General features: G+C 36.9%; 1 protein-coding gene across 1 annotated transcript; it reads right to left on the bottom strand.

The window, feature by feature from the left end:
- Window positions 1–1,802: 1,802 nt before the first annotated feature.
- LOC107807183 (CBL-interacting serine/threonine-protein kinase 6) lies at window positions 1,803–3,573 on the bottom strand. The gene has a single exon (XM_016631520.2). The coding sequence runs from the start codon at window positions 3,229–3,231 to the stop codon at window positions 1,933–1,935; it is 1,299 nt and encodes a 432-aa protein (XP_016487006.1). The 5' UTR covers window positions 3,232–3,573; the 3' UTR covers window positions 1,803–1,932.
- Window positions 3,574–10,726: the final 7,153 nt, after the last annotated feature.

Here is a 10,726-nt window from a genome sequence, read left to right as displayed (position 1 = left end):
ATAAACCACTCATTGAGTCGTTAAAAAAGAAAATATTCAAGCTGCATGTGATTTATCCTTCAAAATTCAATATCTTTTAACTATCATCCAATTTAAGGATGTAGTCTAGTGGTAACAAATAAGGTTTTAAGTTCAAATTCTAGTAACGGCAAAGCAGACATAATTATTCGGTACCTATACTAGTACAAGGTAACAAATATCCAATAAACTTAATTGAAAAATATATAAATTGATCCGGACACCACAATATGCCAAATACTATTGCTTTGGTGAGCAGAAAGTGGAGGTGATTCAAATCACCCAAGTAAAAAGAAAAGCTAACAAGTTCATAGCACCTTTCAAAGTCACAAGGGAACAATAACAAAAAAAAAATCGCTCGTTGCGTTAAACTCTCGCTATGCGCGTTTGGGAAAAGGCCAGATTACAAGGTTCTATTGTATATTGCATTACCCTGCATTTCTATAAGAGTATTTTCATAATTCGAATTCGTAACCTCCTGATCACATGACAGTAATTTTACCAGCTACGTTAACGTTTCCCTCTAAACAAGGAGACAATAATATACTACTGAATTCTATGGACCATTTCCCACCAGAGGAGTGTTATCATTGGACTAAAAAACAGCTTAGCGTCACAACACAAAACCATCAAAGCTCACACATTTTGAACATTGAAACAACCAAAAGGAGATGTACAAGACAAAAGAAATTCAGTTCAACAAACTTTCTTAGATACATCAGCCTCTAATTTCAAGAATATCCTACCTCCTTCTTGACACATAATCTAAGGCATCCTTCCGGGTAGTGTTTAGTCATACGTCTGCTTTCGTTCCACTCCTTTCCTACTCATTTTTCCGATTCAATAATCTCAATATCATGCCCCTTCTCTAGGACGACAGATAGATCTAGAGAACCAAATTGTCTCACGATTTCAATTCGATAGGTCCTTAAAATTACCTGTAATTGCCTTTTAGCGACCTGATTGGATAAAAAAAAAAATTTACCTGCAGTAAAGCTTAAACTCTTATAATAAACTCGTGGTAGGGCTGCTCAGAGTAGTAATCACTTAAATCACCAAAATATAATAATAATTGAACCAAAAATAAAAGACTAACAAGTTCACGGTACCTTTCACAATCATCACAAGGGGACAATATGCTGTCGAATATTCTGGACCATCGCCTACCATAGAAGTGTTATCGTTGGACTAACAATTGACATCAAATGTATAAGTTAAAAGCGCAGTTGATATACGAAATATTGTGTATTTATGTATAATTCAAAAAAGGATCATATTTTTAGGAGTGTGACGTATGCAACTTACCCTTATGCAAGCATCAATAGCTGATTCTATGGCTCGAACTCATGATTTATAGACATAAAATTTATAAGTTAAAGAGCAGCTAGGTATACAAAACATCCTGCTCACGCAGAATCGGGGAAGGGTCGCATCCCTAGGGGTATGATGTAGGCAGCCTATGAAACATCCTACTCACTCAAAATCCGGGAAAGAATCGCATCCCTAGGGACATGATGTAGCAACCTAACTGATGCAAGCATGAGTACCCCTGTTCTATGGTTCAAACTCAGGACCCATAGATCACACAATTCATAAAATTTATAAGTTAAAAAGAATTTAAAAAAAACAGTTGTCACTAAAACAAAGAGTTCTGCAAGTTGCAGCAGTTTTAGAAAATTGATTGAATATTCAAACATCACAACAAACACAAACCATTAAAGCACCACACACATTTGGCAAACAAAAACAACCAATAGTAAATGCAAAATACAAAACACAATCAGTTCATGAAACTTTCTTGAGATTCAACCTCAAATAATTCTAACAACATGAAAATAACAATTAATCAACAATTCCCAATATAGGGAAATTTAAATCTGAATATTCTACACCTTTTTATTTATTTATTTATCCTCAAGCAAGTGTAGAATTTCCAGTAGCTGATGTCCAAACAATATCCTTAAGTGCAGGTCTAAGTTCTTTACTGCAGAATTGATTGTACTCCAACGTATCACCACTTGCTTTTTTCACTTCAACAACAAGAAATGAAGATGTAACAGCAAAAATATCAGCAGAAATTCCTAATTTCCCTTTTCTTCCACTTTCTTGCCCTTGTAACCTAACACAAGAATCACTTTTCTTTATACTAAACTTTGTAGTTTTAGCCACTTCTTCTAGCTTTGATATAACACTACTTGCTGACTTTGTTGTAGCAAATCTCAATTGTTCCTTCTCCATCTTCTTCTTCTCTTCAAATAATGGCGATAAATCGAAACCTTCTGATAAAGAAATGATATGAAACGCATTTAATGTCTCGAGATCTTTAGCCTTTTCAACACAATTTATATCATCTCCTATAGAAAATTCTTCCTCCTCTTTGGATTTTAAGATTTTTGGCATTGATTTTTTAAACCAAGTTGACTCCATAATCTTAGATGTAGTGATTCTTGAATTTGGATTTGGATCCAACATCTTGGTTATTAATCTTCTAGCCTCTGATGAAAACCAAGGTGGACATTTGAAATCACCCCTATAAATTTTTTTATACATAGCCATAATATTTTCATCTTGAAATGGTAAAAAACCAGCTAAGAGGACATAAAGAATTACCCCACATGACCAAATATCAGCTTTTGCACCATCATAGCCTTTTTTACCAATCACTTCAGGAGCAACATAAGCAGGAGTTCCACATGTTGTATGTAATAGCCCATCTTGTCTTAAATGATCAGTAAATGCACTTAGCCCAAAATCTGTTACCTTAAGATTTCCTTCTTCATCTAACAACAAATTTTCAGGCTTTAGATCTCTGTGATAAACGCCACGGCTATGACAAAAATCAATAGCCGAGATTAATTGCTGAAAATAGCCTCTAGCCACATCTTCCCTCAACCTGCCTTTGGCTATTTTTGCAAATAATTCACCCCCTTTAACGAACTCCATGGCGAAGTAAATCTTCGTTTTACTCGCCATGACTTCGTTAAGCTCAACGATATTAGGGTGTTTCACCATTTTCATAACGGAGATTTCTCGTTTGATTTGATCCATCATACCAACTTTAATCACTTTTTCTTTGCCCACAACTTTCATAGCCACACTTTTGCCGTTTTGCACGTTACGTGCATGGTAAACTTTAGCAAAAGTTCCATGGCCTAAAAGGCGGCCGAGCTCGTATTTTCCATACAAAGCCATGCATTTCTCCTCAGGTGCCATTTTTTGGAACAGAAAAAGATTTTGGTTGAATTTGTAAAAAAGAGGCTAAAGATTAAAAAGGGTGTCTGTTTCTGTAAAGGAAAAAGGAAATGGTTGACACAAAGGGGGAAAACGGGTGATTGGTTCACCCGTCTTCTACGTGTTTCCGGTGGCAATTCCTGCCGCCGGCGACTGGTTTTTGGATTTTTCCGGCAGTCAAAAGGGGATCAGAAAACCGATAACCTCTCATCTCTCTGCATTCCCGAAAGAGAATTAGGGTATTTTTTAGCTAGGGTTTACAGAAAAAAATCAGAGAATCAATGGTATTTTTTCTTTTGTTGTTTCTCTAATCTTTCTGAATGGAGACCCTAAGCATAAATTTATAGTCAGTTCAAGGGTAAAATCGTCAATTAATAAGGAAAACAGTTGTTACGATCCGATGGCTACGGTTTTGGTTGATTTAACACGTGTCGAGATCTGAGAATGTTAAAAGGAATCTGCATGATATTTTAGGCAATTATAGAGTGACACGTGTACTAACAGCTAGGACTCAGTTAGGTTGGCTTGATCAGTGACGTGAACAAGTTGGTCACTTCGAGGTTTGGTATTTTTATGACTATTTTGCCCCTGCGTGGCGAATTGCCGCATTTGGCATATTATTCAATAATTTCAGGTTTTTTTAGTTAAATAGCTAAATATAGAGTAACTAAAATGGTTAAAATTTGACTTTATAGGCTGAATTATTGAGGTTTTGTTTCAAGGGTACAGTTGTAAAATAGTACACTTTCACCCTAGATATTAAAAATTAGTGGGTCTTATTTCACATTTAGAAGGTTTGTTAAGAAAATAAAAAAGTTACTAAAATTCAGTTCAAATACTAAAATACTAGTATCTACTTCATATTATACTAATTTATGCTTGTTGTCCTTTCTTATTTCAACCATCTAGTTTTGGAGTACGTGATTTTTTTACTCAAATTATATTTTAAAATTAGGAATTTTTACACAAATAGTAGATCATATTAATTGTTTAATTTTTCTAGTCATATACATGATACATTAATTATATATAATTATACACATGTAAAACATAAATTATGCATATATTATACATTCACCGGCTATTTTTAATTTAAGTGGTAGAGTGACAGCTATTTGGGTTAATTTTTCTTAAAATTATATGAAAATATGAAAAATCACACATTTGTAGTTTAAAAAGGTTTAAAAATATTGTATTTATGTTAATATGCCGCATTTAAAAAAAATGTTACTAAAGAATGACATTTTGATGTATTCCCTTTACTCTTTGAAATCAGACGGGCAGGGGCGGAGTTAGGTGGGCGAAAGGAGGTTAAGCCGAACTCTTTTCGCACGAAAATTGCACTGTATATATAAACTCAAAATTTTTTACATACATATATTAGAGGTTAAATTTACTTAATTTTTTGCGTGTTTTCTTTTTTATAGGAACTCTGCCTCCGTCAATGCGAACGGGCAAAGAGAATTAGAATTAATCTATAGTTTTTAAAATTTCTAATTTTTATTTCTATATTATCTCTATTAATATATTTTTATAAAAGTTCTAGTTGTATTAGCTGGGGAAAGGTTAATATTTTCACCTTTTTGATTTTCAACCTTTTTCTTTTTTGTATTTTCCAAAACTTATAGCCAAAAGTTGAAGGAGTCCGGAACCTAAATATTATTTTTTTGGACTCAAATTACGTTAATAGGTGTTTAAAAAAATACATTTCTATATATAGCGTGCAAAAATAAGACGCTATACATTAACGGTAACGTCTGCCGTTAAGGTATAGTGTCTTTTATTTGCACGCTATATGGTCTTACGATTTGACTTCCACATATAGCGTCTTGTTATTCTACGCTATATATAGCGTTTTCTTTTCATACGTTATACCCCCATTTAAATAGTGTCCTTCGTCTTCTTCCCCGACCAGAACCCTTTCCCTTATTTTTTTTTAAAACCACCTGCTTATGGTCCCCACCACTGGTCGTTTTAATTAAAAAAAATTATGGGCCCCACCTGTCACACAAAAGGTATTGAACGTAGGTCCCACATCGTAGTAGAACATTGTATTGTTGTGGTTTAACTCCTTCGTCTTCAACTTGTCATACAAAACACTCACTACATCGAGATATTTCGATTTATTTATGTCCAAACTTGTATAATAATGTATATCACTGCCTATTGAATGTGTTTCTATGTCGTTTTGTGTTTTATTTGCAAAACTAGTATGTTATATTTATCCGGACTTAGATATTAGTGTTCTAAAAAAATGAAAAATTGAGATTTAATTTTTTATGTTAATATTCGAATTTAGATAGTAGTGTTTCCATGCCGTTTTGTATTTTATTTGCTAAACTAGTATGTTAGCGTAGTATACTGTATAGTATTTTAGCGTAGAATCCTTGTAGTTTAAGTATTTCTTATAATGGTAGATTGTTATATATACTTTGTAAAATTAAAAACTCAAAATTATAAAACAAACACACACAAATATCAAAAAATTGAATTTGACACTCATAAATAATCATGATAAGTTGGTGCTACTGGGCCTCAAATATCGAGTTTGGAACCCAATTGTTATATATACTTTGCACAATTAAATACTAAAAATTATAAAATAAACACACACAAAATTATCAAAAAATTAAATTTGACACACATAAATAATCATGATAAGTTGGTACTACTGGGCCTCAAATATCGAGCCTGAAACCCAATTGTTATATATAATTTGCACAATTAAATACTTAAAATTATAAAACAAACGCACACAAAATTATCAAAAAATTGAATTTGACACACATAAATAATCATGATAAGTTGGTACTACTGGGCCTCAAATATCGAGCCTGGAACCCAATTGTTATATATATTTTGCACAATTAAATACTCAAAATTATAAAACAAGCACGCACACAAAATTATCAAAAAATTGAATTTGACACACATAAATAATCATGATAAGTTGGTGCTACTGAACCTCAAATATCGAGCCTGGAACCCAATTGTTATATATACTTTGCACAATTAAATACTCAAAATTATAAAACAAACACACACAAAATTATCAAAAAATTAAATTTGACACACATAAATAATCATGATAAATTGGTGCTACCGGGCCTCAAATATCAAGCCTGGAACCCAATTGTTATATATACTTTGCACAATTAAATAATAAACATACAATTAATGTTGTTTAATTTACAGTTGACGACATGGACGCGCCTATACATCCCGGCCCTTACTCTCGTGAACTATTAGTGCTTCAGGGCGATCATAGGTCCGCCCATATATGGGAGGGAGAGTTACTTTCCCAGACTCTTCACGCTAGGAGAGTGGACGACCTGTGGGATTTTATGAGGCACAGAGTTCTCCACGAGCGTGTAGTCCATCGCCTCCAGGACAAGGGATTCTATAGGATTATTGAGATCGGGCGGATACAGGTTTACTGGGCTTTGATCACGGCGTTGATTGAGCGGTGGCGACCGGAGACACACACTTTTCACCTACCCATTGGCGAGGCTACCATCACGCTGCAGGACGTTGAGGTTTTATATGGCCTGCCCGTTGATGGCATGTCTGTTTCACTACCTATTGTTATGAGATTTATGTCGCGTGATGCTTATTTGGGCATGCTGCAGTAGCTCACGATTTTCAGGCCACAGGACGAGACCGCATCGTCGGGTGCTAGTCGGTTGACTTTGACCCCTATTAGACAGCACCTGGAGCTACTCCACCCCGATATCACCGATGATACAGAGGAGGTACATATCACCCAGTATACGAGGTTGTTGTTGCTTCTTCTATTTGGAGGGGTCTTGTTCCCGAACACTTCGGGGAACCTAGTCAGCCTGAGATTTTTGCATCATCTTCAGTTGCTAGATGAGTTACCCTATTACAGCTGGGGTGCTGCTGTTCTCGGCTACATGTATAGGCAGATGTGTCGGGCGAGCATGGGCACTCGGAGAGATGTTTGTGGTTTTATACCGCTTCTACATGTGACAACATATTCAAATAAAGTATTCATCAGTTCCAACTCTACCTAGTTAGACTTTATCTTAAACATTACGTCAACTTTGTATGTTAGGTTTGGGCCTGGGAGTGGTTCTTGCACTTTCAGCCACCGCGACCACAATTACCTCCTACTGTAGCACATCTGTTTCTCCCTCTAGCCAGGAGGTGGGTTCTCCGACGTACACTTTCACGATAGTATGATGCTCATCATAATCTCTCCCTCTACAGGGATGTGTTGGATCTGCTGGAGGGCGCACAGGTAAATATGTACCTAAACTTACCTGGTGTAGATTAACTTAGTGTTGCGCATACTCACGTTTCATGTTCTTATTTGATAGTTCATCTAGACGCCATACAACGACGATTTGATAGCTTCCCTGCCACCTTATTGCTCGGCCGGCCGATTGATTTGGAGCACTTCTGCCCCACTCATATGCCTCGATATTGTGGAGCATCATGCCTCGGAGCAGGTACTTCGATAGTTTGGCCGCCCGCAGTATATACCGAGGGTGCCTATATGGGAGCCTACATATTATCAGAGGGATGATCGTTGCAGGGCGGATGACGCATTTATGGCATGGTTAGCGGCACAGATCCATATTTAGGACCATCGAGATCAGATGATTCCGCCCCCACCTACACATATCGAGTAGGTTGATCTTCAGAGGTATATGTCCTGGTACCGGCACGTCACCCAAATTTTTATCGGGAACCCTATTCATCAGGCTGGCGGTCGGTACGTTCCATACGCCGGGCGACACGAGGCCCTGGTATGTTTTCTATTATTATTCATTATATAACTGTATTTTAGTGCAATATACGTAGTTTATATTTCATACGTTATGCAGTCTATTGGACTACACACAATCTAGCAGATGGGACTGCAGATGCAGGATTATGTCGGCGATCCTAGAGACGCCTTGCAGGATTATAGCTGCCAATTTGTAGAGTTGGCTGCCCGGACACTGCAGCAAGCCCGGGAGGATCAGCATTTGGCACACATTCCTGATTATGTGGAGCCAGAGTAGTATGAGCGAGGCCCTGGTGTGGCACGAGATGGTAGTACCCGACGAGGTGGAGGTGCCCGAGAGGTGGTGGTTCCCGACGAGGCGGGAGTGTCAGATGACGTGGCGATGGGCGGAGAGGAGGTGGTCCCCATCAAGGGGGCGTTGAGGCCCCTGCTGATGATGTTGCTGCCGATTTTCCGGGTGCCCTACATGAGACGGACATCCTGTCATACAGCTTTGGGATGGATCTCACTCTAGGGACTTCGCAGGTGACCCCGTCGGGTCAATTATTGATCACGAGCACGCACCTTTCTGGAGTGGATTGGGATACATACTTTCCAGACCCGTCTACTATTGCTGAGGAGCGGCCGACCCGAGATTTACACAGTGGGTGCCGGCTGAGTTATGGTTCATCATCAAGTTCGCATGTATGGTTTTCATAGTATTGAATTAGAATTTGTCTTTATTTTCCATAACTTTGTTAATTTCTTTTTTAAGGCTGAACGTGATGTTGACATGGCTGCGACAGATGATTACATTCAGGAGCCCGACGAGATAGTGGTACGACAATTTAAATTGTTGTGACTTATTATATACTTTATTATTCTGAGTTTTTTATTCTTATGTAGGTTTCTACTGGACTGACGGCCCCTTCTTCTGATCCTGTCAGCACCACTGATGATCATGCAGCGGCGCATCCGGCTATAAGGAGGCGACTTTCTGATGACGATCCCGATAGCGTACCCAGGGGGGATGCGATGCGCCTCAGGCCAGCGGCTGCGTTGAAGCACATTGGATGCGTGACACATTAATTTTTTTTTGTATTATATGTAAATAATATTTTTGTATATACATTAACAACAACTTTTATATAATATGTGCATTACTTTTTTATTACTCCGTTAATTAGCTAGTTTCGTACTACAACACAAACACAAGTCGTAAAGAAGTAAAATTCTATTACAATGACTGAAAATAAAGTTCATTACAACTACTTTAGCTTAATAAAAATGCACGACAACACACATAAAGATAAATTGATACACTAAACACATACATTTAGTCACTACCGCCCATTATTCTGCCCCAACCACTTAGATTGTTCTAACAGCTTATTTTTCTTCTACCTCTTTAAGTTTCGCTTTCAACTTCACAACTTCTTTTTTAAGTTGTTTTTCACGTTCCCACTGTTTTAAACACAAATCATTAAGATCGTTCAACAATCCTTTATAGTATTCCTGATGACAAGGTTAATCAATCCATACCTCAAAATCGCAAATAGGTTCGCCGGGAACCTTATAAAACTTGTTCAAACATTCCCAGAAGCAGCGTCCAGCTGCACCATTATCCCAACAACTTTGCATCTGGAATTTTTTTCCGCACTTGCACCTTGGGACATAAATAGGCTGAGACATTTTTCTGTTAAAAAAACTTGCTTTTCAAGGAAGATTTGCTATTAGTTATTTTTGAGCGAAGAAAATATGTAGAATGAGCTCGTCATTTATAGGCAAGACAACACACATAACGTAGTATTTAACTGCGCTATATATAGACATAACATAATATTTAACAACGATATGACTTGCGTGTTAAATATTCTGACGGATACGAAACAACTTTTTGTCAAATCGACAAAACAACACACACATATAACGTAGTATTTAACCGCGCTATATATATACATAAAGTAGTATTTACCTGCGCTATGCTTTGCGTGTTAAATGTTCTAACGGGTATGAAACAATTTTATGTTAGTTGGGCAGCTTTTTCAGATCGATAATACAACACATAATCATAAATTAATCAGATCGACAAGACAACACACAGTCATAAATTAATCAGATTTATGAAAGTTCAATGTTGTTTCTAGTTCTTCCGAATATATAAATTTTTTTATTATCATTAAAAAAACTGAAATGGAGAAATTCAACTCATAATTAACAAACATAATTTTATTTTATAAATCTTGCAACATAAACAAAACAATTACAACATAAACTCATTGATAGTTAGGCACAATAGAAGAACACCCACCACAAGCTTGATTACTATTGTCACCCAAAGGACATTTTCGACGGTCGTGTCCTGTTTGCGAGCATATACCACATCTGCATGCATAAACGGTATCACTAACATCCATTTGGTTCCATATATACGCGTTCTCTTCTTCACATGTATTCGGCGCAAATAGGACTTGTTACACACTATTTTAAATTGTTCAGGCGGCCAATAATGCTCAGCACCCACTGACTGCAACTGCCCACTATATGTGTTTAGGTACTTCGCAACACTATATTGTTGATCAACATAGTTGGTTACACCTAAACCAACTTGTTGAAAGCACTTGATGGCATGTGAGCAAGGTATGTGGTAGATGGACCATTTCCCACAAAAGCAAAACCTTGTAGATTCATTTACAGTATGTACATTATTACCCCAATTTTGATGGATAGCGGTGCGAACTTCAA

The sequence above is a fragment of the Nicotiana tabacum genome, chromosome 9 (genome assembly GCF_000715075.1).
Source record: "Nicotiana tabacum cultivar K326 chromosome 9, ASM71507v2, whole genome shotgun sequence".
In the NCBI taxonomy this organism is placed as follows: Eukaryota; Viridiplantae; Streptophyta; class Magnoliopsida; order Solanales; family Solanaceae; genus Nicotiana; species Nicotiana tabacum.
The sequence above is the reverse complement of the archived record's forward strand: the minus strand, read 5'-3'. Positions and strand labels throughout refer to the sequence as shown.

Coding starts and splice junctions, on each gene's coding strand:
- LOC107807183 (XM_016631520.2), bottom strand. CDS start 3,231: ATGGCACCTGAGGAGAAATGCATGGCTTTGTATGGAAAATACGAGCTC.